The sequence below is a fragment of the Engraulis encrasicolus genome, chromosome 8 (genome assembly GCF_034702125.1).
Source record: "Engraulis encrasicolus isolate BLACKSEA-1 chromosome 8, IST_EnEncr_1.0, whole genome shotgun sequence".
NCBI lineage: Eukaryota > Metazoa > Chordata > Actinopteri > Clupeiformes > Engraulidae > Engraulis > Engraulis encrasicolus.
This window is the reverse complement of record NC_085864.1, coordinates 30,546,478-30,559,362: the sequence shown is the minus strand read 5'-3', so window position 1 is coordinate 30,559,362 and position 12,885 is coordinate 30,546,478. Positions and strand designations below refer to the sequence as shown.

General features: G+C 50.1%; 2 protein-coding genes across 2 annotated transcripts in view; one reads left to right on the top strand and one right to left on the bottom strand.

Moving 5' to 3' along the window:
• Nucleotides 1–8,283, bottom strand: part of irs1 (insulin receptor substrate 1) — a 41,026-nt gene extending 32,743 nt beyond the window's left edge. The window contains exon 1 of the mRNA XM_063205444.1: nt 3,585–8,283. Within this exon, the coding sequence (XP_063061514.1) occupies nt 3,585–7,503 (3,919 nt within the window). The 5' untranslated portion in view covers nt 7,504–8,283. The remainder of the gene's footprint in view (nt 1–3,584) is intronic.
• Nucleotides 8,284–11,851: 3,568 nt separating this feature from the next.
• The window catches only part of rhbdd1 (rhomboid domain containing 1), a 33,168-nt gene continuing 32,134 nt past the window's right edge, over nt 11,852–12,885 (top strand). The window contains exon 1 of the mRNA XM_063204419.1: nt 11,852–12,100. The gene's annotated coding sequence lies outside the window, so the exon portion shown is untranslated. The remainder of the gene's footprint in view (nt 12,101–12,885) is intronic.

Below are 12,885 nucleotides of genomic sequence, written 5' to 3'. Positions count from 1 at the left end.
CACAAGGTTTTGGACATACTAATTTCTAGTGGCACCTGGGCTACGGTTGGTGCATTGATCAGCCATGTAGCAAAAAAGACAGATAACCTAGGTGAGAGGATGAGATCTTCCTCAGCCGGCGAGCGCTCCGCATGTGTGTGCGCCCCAAGACCCGACAGTTACTTAAAAGTCAATTTGAGCACGAAAACAGCAAAGACAAGGTGATATTTCATTCAAACAGGGCCTACACGCTCCAAATAAAACATTTGCTGAGGGGATTTTCAACCAGACCGCAGCGCGAGCAGACAGTCAGTGTGAAAAGCCAAGTCTACCGGCACCTTCGCTGCCGCTCGCTTACCATCGGTGCACGAGCCATTTAAATAGTGAAGTGGCATATCGCAACAGCACATGCGGATTAGCCAAATTATATGCAACAAAGTCGCCAACAAAGCGTGGATTTAACGTTTAATACGCATATGCCAACGTTGTGTGAATACGTGGAAAGGATAACCTAATTGGAAAGCCACTGTCCTTTCTAGTATAGCCTATGTAGAAGACCGCTTCGGTTTCGTTTCACCTCATGGGGAAAACATAATTTCCATGCACTGCATTTGCTGAGACTACTAAGCAATAAAGTTAGCGATCAAACTAAAAGTATTGGTTGTTGTAATTACAGCATTTAATATGCTAGGCCTACTATGGCTGTTGTTTAAAATAGTCATTGGATTGCCAACCGTCCCTTGTATTAAGAAACAAAAGTATGGTTCCATGAGCTGACATGGGACTCAATATCGTTAAAATTGCATCTAAGAACTTTTTTCCCGTTTTTATTAGTTTGCGTAATTGTAGCCAATGTAGTTTTTCTGTGCGTTCCGGGACCTCTTTCCAACTCATCATCGCTGTGATGTGATGTTTGTTTTGCGTTCTGGTACCTTGTGATTTAGCCTACAAATTAAGCACTGCGCAAGGTTGCATGCAGCAGCCTGCCAGACCTTCGTTACGCAGGCCTACATAGGCCTATATTTAGATAGATAGATTCTAGGTCTTTACTAACCCATCAAGGGGAAATTCGCCCTGATTCACGGTAAACAGCAGAACTGTTTTTTTTTTTTTTACTGGGCGGAAAAGATTGAGCCCGCGGACCGAACCGACCCGAGCCATATGCTTATATTTTCGACCCGAACCCGGCCCGAACCCAAAGGGCCCGTCGGGTTTTTCGGGCTGACCCGACCCGTTGAGAACTCTAGTCCTTACAGCACCCTACAAAGGCCAAAGGGCTTGCAGGGCTTGGCTTTTTTCATGTGATGTAAGACATGTCAGACACTTTTTCATGTGATGTCATAATTCAATGCGTTCCAAGCAGAGAGAAGTTGCATCCAGGGTATCATAGGTGTCTCATGACTCATGTACAGGTGGTGCAACAGCATCTAATGTCCATAAATTAATGAGTAATTGGTAATTAATGCACTGCTATGAATACACTTCTAAATATCTAAAAACAAAAAATAATAATTTAATTCATACAATAGTGGCATTAGTTGTTGTTTCACCACCCTGACTTGTGCTACTACTTCTAACACTTCATGACCCATAGACATGAAAAGGGATGCACTGATACTGGTATCGGCACAGATACTGCTCATTATACTCGCAATCGTCAAACACTTGCCGATACCAGGCACGATACTGCTATTACACGAAACAATGCAAAATCTCGTCACGTTCTGTGGACTTGAAAGCAGCATGGAAAAAAGTGCCAACTCATACATTTATATCTGCATGGAAATGGACAATAAAAAATATCACAGGTGAAAAAAAATAAGGTCATGCATTTATTTTCATTCTATGTTGGTGGTAAAAGGTATCGATATCGGTACTCTGTATCGGCAAGTACACACATTAATGTAGTCTCGTACTTGTATCGGTTTTCAAAAAAGTGGTATCGCTGGCGGTGCATCCCTAGACATGAACATACACGCCACTGTTTTCTATGGTGTTCTTTCTGAAACCGGTGGTGGTTTATACCTGTTTCACTTCAAACCAGAACCTCATTTGATGTCATTGCGAAAAGAAAAAAAAACGGACTTATGAGGGACCAGAGAGGCTGCATGTATTTCAGTGCAGGAAGTCTAAACCTAAATGAGCAGTAGCAGTAGTGTGTTACTCTCTGCACGAGTCCACTTTAGACTTGAGAATAGGAGTGGATGTGGACATGGCCGCAACTAAACTGCTACAACACGCTGCCGAGCTTTGGTTAAAGAAAATGTCTCGCTCATATGCATAATTTAATACTTGAGCACAGGACTCATAAATAGTGATACCACATGCACATTCCAGTAAGAGTGCGCGTGCATGCACACACGCATGCATGCACGCACGCACGCACAAGCGCACACACACAAGTTGTGCAATGTCAGCAGCGCAATCACACACATACACACATACACACATACACACACACACAGATCACCGTATCTGATATAACGACCCCAGTCTGCTGCCCGCCTCAGTCTCTCTCTCACATACACAAACATATTCAGCCCAAACCTACCACACACACACACACACACACACACACACACATGAATGCAGGTCTCCTGTAAACAAAAACACCACAGGCACATTCCAGCACACACACAGAGAAAACGGTAGTCAGCACACACGCATACATGCGCACACACACACACACACACACACACACACACAGAGGCTAGGGTATGTCAACACATACAGTACACACAGAAATACATTGTAATTGGCATGGTTTTGATTTTCAATTTAATTACGTTGACAAATTACGTCCCAGCAATACCTTACTCATTCACACACACACACACATACACTCAGCTACTTTTACTTCTGATGCAGAAACCCATGCGAGTCATTTACTCACTTGGCAAGAGCTGAACCCAAAACACACACACACACACACACACACACACACACACACACACACACACACACACACACACACACACACACACACACACACACCAAACTACAAGAAGTGTCCATTCAGTCCCAAGCATGAAAGGCTGTTATACCCATGACCAAAAGTGAGGACACTAGTCTTGCTGCTCCAGTACATATAGGCTCCAGTACAGGGACCGGCCAACCAGCCAGCCATTGGTTCTCCAGCATACACCCACGTTGTGGTTGCCCCATTCTCTCCCAAAAACACTCATACAGTAACACACTGTTAGTCTTTCAGTGTTGTTCAGCCTTTCCCGTCTCTCTCTACCAGGCCCCTACAGGAAGACTTTTTTTGCCGTCACCCACAACGCGAGCACTCACCCACTCACTCACTCTCTCATCAAACGTCTACCCTAAGACAGCCTTAAGCCCTGTGCATCCTTTGCGTCACACAAAGCCCAACCACCTCATCTTTTTGTAGTCACACACATGCATTCTCTCGCTCACTGACACACACACACACACACTTCATCTTTTAGTAGTTGCACACATGCATTCCCTCTCTTGCTCTTGCTCTCTCTCTCTCTCTCTCTCTGTCACACACACACACACTCTCCCACTCAGTCAGACACACACACACACACACACACACACACACACACACACACACACACACACACCAAGTGACTCACCTTCTCTGTTCTCTTGTGGTGAGCTGAAGTTGATGCTGGCGTAGGCACTCAGCTCCTCTGACGTTCCTCCCACCCCCACTGCTCCGGCGTCTCCTCCTGCTGCCATCGCCGCCGCTGATGCCTTGGCGAGGGCGAAGGGGCTCGACCAATCAGCCGGTCCGGGCAGCAGCTGCTCCCTCGGGCCCTGGGCCAGGTCCAGATCGATGTAGTTCAGGCCGTTCTGGTTCCGGCTCAGCAGGGCGGCCAGCGGACTCGAGCTGGTCTCGACTGCTCCGGATCTCCTGCTCGAACCCGAGCCCGCGACGATGGAGGAGGCGGCGGTAGACGACGAGGATGATGCTGACGCGGTTGCCAGGGAGGCGAGTTCATTGCCGGGCTTCAGCCAGACGTTCTCGAAGGAGGCCGAGCTGTGGCGCTTGACCTCCTCGGCGGCCGGGGAGGGGGCCACGTTGGCCGTCCCCACGGGGCTCTTGGTGGCCGTGGAGGAGAAGGTCTCGGAGCTGTGTCGCCGGCGTCCTTGGGGGTCGGCACGGATCACCTTGGTGACCAGCCCGACACCTGGGTTGCCGCCGCCGCTGGCGCCGCCGCCGCGGCTGGTGACGATAGGGGCGACCGGCGAGGACACCACCCGCGTGAAGGCACTGAGGCTGGAGAGGGGGCCGTGGGGCAGAGGGCCTCCCACCCCGCCGGAGGCGGAGGGCAGGTCTCCGCCGTTGAATGAGATGGAATGGGTGGAGATGGAGATGGAGGAGGTGGAGGTGGTGGCCGTGGTGATGGTGGTGGAGGTGATGTTGCGGGCTGATGTCGGGGAGGGCGGGTTGTGCAGCAGCAGCCGCGAGGTGGCACCAGGGAACACCTGCATGCTCAGGTAGTCCCGCTGGCACATGCCGTCCCGGGGCAACGCGGAGGCGGTCGGGGCAGGGGCGCTGGGGGGGGCAGGTGGGACCTGACCAGGGGTCACCAATGCATAGTCAGAAAGGTCACGAGACAGGTCAGAGTTCGTCACCCGGGCGACGGACGGCGACAGCCCGTTTGAGGAGGAGGAGCCCAACTGCATGCTCATGTAGTCGGTGGGGAGGGCCGGGGGCGGGGTGGCGAGCTCCACCGGCCTATCGCAGGCCTGGAAGAGCTCGGCCAGCCTATCAGAGGACGAGGAGGAAGTGAAGAGCTCTCTCGACCTCTCCGGGGCGGGGAAGAGCGACGCCAGGCTGGAGGAGAAGGACTGGTCGTTGAACTGGATGTTGACGTATTCTCCCGGGCTCCGGGGCTCCGGCTGGCAGGGCAGGGGTTGCCGAGAGCGGGGCAGCGTGCTCGCCCGACCCCCCTCGAGAGGCAGACGGGTGGGCCTCGCCAGCCGACCACCTCCTACACCCTCCTCCATTTCCGACAGGCGCTTGGAGCGGCCCAGGGGTGGCTGCGCGTGCGTAGCCTGCTGACTTCCGCTGCCCCCTCCTCCAAGACTGTCGCTGCTGGCCGAGGAGGACGAGGAGTCCGCGTACGTCCGGATGCTGCGCCCGGCCCCTAACGAGAGCCGCGGTGATGAGGAAGAGGAGGATGAAGAGGTGTTCTGGTGGTGGTGGTGATGGTTGTGATCCATGGCCGACTGATGCTGCTTGCGGTGCGCGTGCTTGAAGGAGCGCGGCAGGGAGAAGTAGCCCCCGGCGCCCGTGCTGAAGTAGCAGTCGGGCGGGGTGCTGGTGGCGGAGCCGCTGGCGGGGGACATGTTCATGTAGTCCCCGCCGGAGGACGAGGAAGCTGGGGGCAGCGGCGCCGGGACGGGGGCTGTGACCCGCTGGCTGGCTGGTGGAATGCCGCCGGCGCCGGCGACACCGTTCAACATCCTTGCGGATCCCGCTGAGGGTCCGTCGGGCGAGCAGCTGCTGCTCGGCCACATCATCATATAGCCGCTGGCGTCCACCTCTCCGTTCATGGCGTCGTGGAGGGTGAGGCGGCGTCTCGGGGAGGCGTTGACGATCTGCTGGGGCGCCGACACACTCTTGGGGCTCATGGGCATGTAGTCACCCGCCGACACCACCACGCTACCGCCACCGCCCATCACGGGCGAGGCTGCCGGAGACGAGGAGGCCGCCGCCGCAGTCAGCTGGGACATGATGGAGGAAGGGGCCACGCCTGGCGACATCGGCATGTACCCGTCGTCCTTCTGCGACGCCGGGGCGTCCACTCCTGAGGGCATCGCAGACTCTAGGCCTTCCTCCGGGTACGAGTGCGGGGTCACGAAGGAGGAGTGCCGGTAGGTGACGGACGACATCGAGGAGGAGGATGGAGAGGGCGTGGGTGGGTTGGAGATGGGCGTAGTGGAGCGGTGGCCGTTGGAGGAGGAAGAGGGGGGTAAGGGGTAGGCGGCGGCGGGCAGCATGACGGCGTACTCCTCCAGCGAGGCGGCCGAGGACTGCGAGGGCGTCTTCTGGTGGTGGCAGGTGACGGGAGGGGAGGCCGTGCCCGAGGAGTGGGTCCGCTTGCGGAAGCTCTTCTCCGGCTCGGAGGGATCCTCGCTGCCGGCCCTGGGCGTGCGCGGCGTCTGGGTCATGGAGATGTAGTCCGACACTAGGGGCGCTTCATCTCGGGCCGGTGGTGTATGACCCAGGGAGTCGGGCGTGGCGCTCCGGAACGCCCCGCCGCGGAAGTCTCCGGGGCTGGAGCCGTACTCGTCCGAGGAGACGAAGCCTCCGTCGCTGGGGGATCCGGAGATGGAGGCGCTGGAGCGGCGCGGGAACAGGCCGTCGGAGGTGGAGCCGTGGCCGCTGGTGCTGCTGGAAGAGAGGCTGACGGGGCTCACCGCAGACGGGGAGCAGCGGGAGCTACCGGCCATGGGGATGGAGCGGCTGTGGTTGAGGGGCGGGTGTAGGCGCGCGGAGCCCCCGGCGCGCTGCCTGTAGGACTGGGTGCGAGAGCTGCCGATGCAGGGGCTGCTGGGGCTACCGCCGTCCACGGAGGCCGGTCTCGACATGCTGCCCTCGCCATCGCTGGATGCGCGGACGCGGAATGAGTGGCTGTGCTTCCCGGCGCCGGCTGGGGATGTGGCCGTCACGCTCTCAGCTCTGGAGCGGCGGCCCAGGCCCACTTGGCTGGGCGGAGGGTTGTTATGGTGATGCCGGCGCACGGGCACAGAGATGGGGTTGGAGCAGTGCGAGGAGGACGACTGGCTCTTGCTGCGCGGACGGAACTCCTCGCTCATAGCTTTCATGGCCTCCAGGATGGTCTCGTGCATGTTCTGGGCAACCACCGAGTCGTCCACCTGCATCCAGAACTCGCCGGGCCCCGTCACCGCGGAGCGCCCCACCTCGATGAAAAAAAAGTTCTCCGAGTGGCCGCATCGGCGGATGTTCATCAGCTGCAGGACCACGGCGGCAGCGTCGGAGTTCAGCTTCACGAAGCTGATGGTTTTGTTCGTCAGGCACAGTCTGTAAATCCCAATGAGGTTCTTGGTCTGTCCCAGGCCCTTTGGTTTCAAAATAACCTGCCAGACCTCTTTGAAGGCAGGTCCCGGCGAAGCCTCGCTGTAATTATCCTCTCCTATTCCGTTGCCCGCGGCGGTGTCGTGGACTTTACCTCTGTTGTGCAGGTCCACCAACGCCTGGTACCATGCGTCTTGCTCGGTCTCGCTGTCGGCAGCGATGGCAAAGTACTCATCTTTAGTGTACAGGGCGACCAGAAATTTGTTTTTGGAATCGGCTCGCTTGTTGATGTTGAAGCAACTCTCCAGCGGGATAGAGCGCTTGGGTGCTCCGGACTTGTGCCTCCATTTCTTCTCGTTCTCGTAATACTCCAATCGGGAAGGTCCCGCTGCACTCCCGACGCGCAGGACAAAAAACCTCTTGTGCATGCTTTTAGGCTTCCTTAAATATCCCACCTTTCTTACGTCCGAAAAACAACCCTGCTCTGAGGTTGGACTAGCCATTTTGGGCAATTATACAGTTGGACGATATCAAAAAAGTTGGGCTATTATTACTCGTACCGAATACAGAGCAGAGTACCGCTGGGACTCACTTTACTTTCCCCATTGATGAAATTGTAAACGATTTAACCCTGCTTACACTTGTGGGCTAATTTTACCAAGGCAAACGCTTAAATTAGCTAGCTAGCTGTCTAGCTAACAGCCCCGTGCCAAAGCAATGCTAGCTACCGGACTTATTCAATACTCTCGGTACAGCGTTAAAGTTGATGGGAGCCTTTAGCCGCATGTTAAATTTTCAACCTTGGCAAAAATTATGAAGTGCAGTTCCGAGTCTCCATCCACGCCATCCATGTTTGGTATCCGGATTTACCATAAAATATGAAACGTTTCCAGGGATGGGGTGAAAATAACTCACTTCAGTCCGGAGTTCCGAATGCACTATCAAAACAAGCACAGTCAGCGTACGACCCCATTTAGCCTAGCGAGGAGCTTTCCTCAGCGCCGTTGGATGTAACTGCGACTGCTAAAGTGTAACCTACCAAAAGCACACACGGGCAAAAATGTGCATCCGATGTTTCATCTTCACATTGATCCTCAGAAAGTTCCAATCTGTCTGGATCCGATTCAGTCTGTCCGACTTTAGCCAACCTCCAAACAGTTCGTAAATCCAGTGGAAAACCAAAACAAGGCACCGTGTCTGTGTTTGTATGGGGGAGCTACAATCCCAGAGCCCAGTCCAACTCGCTCTAAAGGGGGATAGACACGTGACGCCCCTGAGCGTGGACAGCTCAGCCCATAGACACAAGAAGACAACCTACCTTATCACAACAAGGCATTCAACCCCACCCACACCAGCAGACACCGCTTCGTTTGACCTTTTTGATTGGCCGAGCAAAATGTCGCTCTTCCTGCACACCCGAGAGAGAAGATGAAAAACACAACATTTGAGCGTAGTGTTGGAGAGGTAACTGTAGCGGTTGTAAAACTACACGAACACGAGAGCCCTACTCGCAAAGGTGTAGGTTTGGCTCGAAAAGTGGTGGGGACATTTCAATCGCAAATGGTCCGGATATGCTGTTTTTGCATTATATTTGTGAAAGAATGGTAGGGACAAGCTAGGTTTATCTGGAAAGTGGTATGGACATGTCCCCACCGTCCCCACCTAAAATTACGCCCATGCGGGCTACTCGCGTTTGTTATTTTTAAATGTTCTGTAGTAAATCTTGTCGATGTTACTCTAGGAGGTGTGGCCAGGTTTACAACAGTTGATCTAAGGTGATTAAGGTTCTCAAAGATAATCAAATGAGCAGATTAGGGGAAAGCAAGTGGGATGATGACAGGGCAGGCGCGTGTGTAGTGTTGCTTCCTTTGCTCAGCATTCGAAAGCGAAGAAGACCCACCTGTCACATGCGTGATGAGTGAACTTTTCTTGCTCCTGACTTACAGCTCTAGGCTATATGACTTTGGTGTAATATGACAATTATTTTTAGAGTCTTCGGTCACCACTGGACAGTTTTGCATCGTATGCTATAGGCAAATATATGGGATGGAATATTAGGCCTGAAGCACCGAATAGCCTAGACCTAGATAAGGCCCCTGCCTATGGTTCACAACTGCAAAATGCTTATATTTTACACACTGTTAAAACAATAAATCAAGATATTGGTTAGATTAAAATAATCTTACAGATGATTGTGGATGACTTAGTTTGTCTTTGTTCCATTTCTGATCAGTCCGATAAACAAGTGGCTTATGAAATCAATACTTTTTTTGCTTACCATGTTAGGCCTATCGACGAGGCCTATTAGTTGATCAACACTGCCGCCTACCGGCACGATATGCCGATAAGCAGTTGTGTGTTGACTGGGAGCCAAGTGCGGTCGGATTAAGTCTGGTGTTGCGAGAGGGGGAAAGGCAAGAAAACTGCAAAATGAGCATGCACTAAGCCGTGCTTCTTTACAGGGAAGCTTAGAGACTCTTAGGTGCAATATACCTCTAGCCTCCTCTGTGTTTTGAGCCACATATGACCTTGGCTTTCATAATTAGAACATGCAGCGGCAGTCGTAGAACAAGAAATGGCCTAAACCTGTAAAAAGTAGCAATTTGCCATTGCTTAATTACATTTATAAAAACTATGTTAGTCTCTTAAACCAATTAACTCTTGTCATAAATTAGTCCTAATAATAATAATAATAATAATAATAATAATATTAACAATAATAATAATTAATTGTTATTACTATAATAATAATAATGATTATAATAATTATTATTATTATCAATTATTATTATTATCAATTATTATTATTATTATTATTATTATTATTATTGTTGTTGTTGTTGTTGTTGTTGTTGTTGTTATTATTTATTGAATCCCCCTCTTCACATTTGCATTTATTATTTTACACAGCAGAGAGAAGTTGCAACCTCCATTTCAATTGTGCCAGCACAAGAAAGCATGTGACAAGTTAAAATCTTGAATCTTTGTATTATTATTATAGCCTAAGTAACAACTAATATTTAAAAATGTAGACAAGCTTGATTTCTACAACGATTCATTTGAAAACGCATATTATGCCCATTACAGCTGTCGTCTTCAAAGGCTGCAGGGCCGGGACGGCCGGGTGAATGTGAATGAGGATCGCCTGCATGCTGCTCTCAAAGAATTGCGAGTAGGCCTTGGACCCGGTGGCAGAGATGTACAGATGTAATGTCCCCCGACAGCTGAGGGAGAAATGCAGAGCGAGGGAGGGAGGGAGGGATGGTGGAGGGCGAGAGGGAGGATAGGAGAAGACAGGATCTTCTGGCGCGGCTCCTGACGACACTGACAGGGTTCACAGAGTGCAGACTATGCACACATGTGCGTGTGCACACACACACACACACACACACACACACACACACACACACACACACACACACACACACACACACACACACACACACACACACACAGACTCATGCGACACTTGCTCCAGATAAATCAAAGCAAGGATACTTTTGCTTAACCTGTTAAATATCACTTGGACTCATGGAAGTGCCATAAATTGTTAAGGATGTATAATGAGCCCATTTCGATAAGCATTTGTTTGTTTCATCTTTATTTGGATATGTGTGAGCTGGCTGAACATATTTTTTTTCACAGTTTCTCACTGCCACGTAGTCTCTTTCAGACATAGCCAGCATAACGCTCAAGAACTGCAGCCAGACCAAGCACAATACAGTGACACACACAAGCGAGCGCACGTACGCACGTACGCACGCACGCACGCACGTACGCACGTACGTACGCACGCACATACACACACACACACACACACACACACACACACAGTAGAATGCTATTTCATCTCATCTGCTCGCATCATCAGCTACACACCCATAATTCACAGACACCTGTGCACATAACTCTCTCTCTCTCTCTCTCTCTCTCTCTCTCTCTCTCTCTCTCTCTCTCTCTCTCTCTCTCTCTCTCTCTCTCTCTCACACACACACACACACACACCCACACACACCCCTTATAACTGTCAAACAGATACATAACCCTGTCCCCTCTCTACATTAAATCATCTGTACACGCACTCACACGCACACACACATGCATGAGCATGCACGCGTACACACACACACACACACACACACACACACACACACACACACACACACACACACACACACACACACACACACACACACACACACTGTTCCTCTACAGAAAGCAGACAACAGAATCATAAAATCGGATCCCCTGTCCAATTTCCACACATTCAATCTGACTACCAGACACACTGTAACACATGTCTTGGGAGCATTGTGGGGATTGAATAATATCCAGCTATACCTGGTTGCTTAAATGCCCGTTTGATATGCAGAATGAAAAAAGTGTAGCCTATAATTGATGTGAAATAGACTTTGCCACATATAGTAGGCTATAAAACGGGTTATGACAAATGTAGCCTACACATGGCATGAATGTTCCCCAAACAGTTGATACAGTTGAGTTGACTTTTTGATGTGCATATAAGGTGATGAATCGGCTGTCAAAGTCTGTATCAGTTTATATTTAAAAGTTATATCAAAGGTTCATCCAATAATACACATTTGATGATGTCTGAATGCAAAATAAAATAGAATAAAATAAAATATGTACGATAACAAAATAAAGTTAAGCCTACTACAATATTCCTGCAGTAGCCTAATTTACATCTGTATAGTATCAGAGATGGTTTGGGAGGAGGAACTTTGACCAGAGAGAGTAGATAAGATAAGATAATAAGATGTAGCCTCTGTAGAATCTCTGCTTTGACAGTAAAGCTGTGAGGTCATGAGGTCACATGATCATGACGTCACGGTTTGTTTCGTTTCATGAGTTTGCAAGTTGCTGATGAAATGTTCTGCAATAACACCTAACACCGACGTGTACTCAATGACTTACAAAACTGGCTGATGGGGATTTTCTTTGTGTTTAACTGTGAGTAGTTACATACATTTGATAGAAAACTGACTCAATCGGCAACCAGCAAACGTTGACCACTTCACTTCACAGCTAAGGAGACAAACCCGGAAGTCCTCAAGAGACAACTGCAATCTTTACTCCGAGGTATTTACTGTTGCCTTTATGAACTGTAGACTTTTAAAAAGTGTTTTAAGTTGTTGTTGTCTTGATGTATGTGTTGTTTGAAACTCAAGTCAGTTTGCGTGTTAGCAACGGTGGTGCTATCATACTGTTGCAACCAGCTGTTGAATGTAAACAAACGGGCTGAGATTGGAAGTGCGCACGAGTCAAAATGTCATCAAATGGCGAACTGGACTGCAATGCCTACTATTTATTTGCTCTAGGACATATTACGTTGTATTTGTTTATATTTTAGGTTAGGCTATAGTTTAAGTCCTAGCAAAGTATGCCTACATTATCAAAATTGTTTGCTGAGCTGATTCACATGAAATGTGCCATTCCTAACCTAGCCTACAGAGTTCAATATGATGTCGGCACCTTTTGCAGCTATAGGCTAATAGATGTAGAACTATACAGCCTCAACTCTTTTTGGAAGGCCGTCCACAAGACTGAGTAGTGTGACCATTCTTCCAAAAGCGGTGATGTCAGGTCACACTGTTTGTCGATAAGGCCTGGCTTATCCTCTGCTCTTATTCATCCGAAAGGTGTTCTATCGAGTTTAGGCCAGGATACTCTGTAGGCCTACAGGTCAGGCACAGCTCAAACCCTGAGAAACAACCACACACCATGGTAGACCTACTCCACCAAATGTCATACTCAAAGTCGGTACAATGCAGTTTGAAATGTTCTTCTGTAACTTCAAACCCAGATTCATCCATCAGATTGCCAGATGGAAAACAGCGATTAATCAATTCATCAAAAGAGCGATT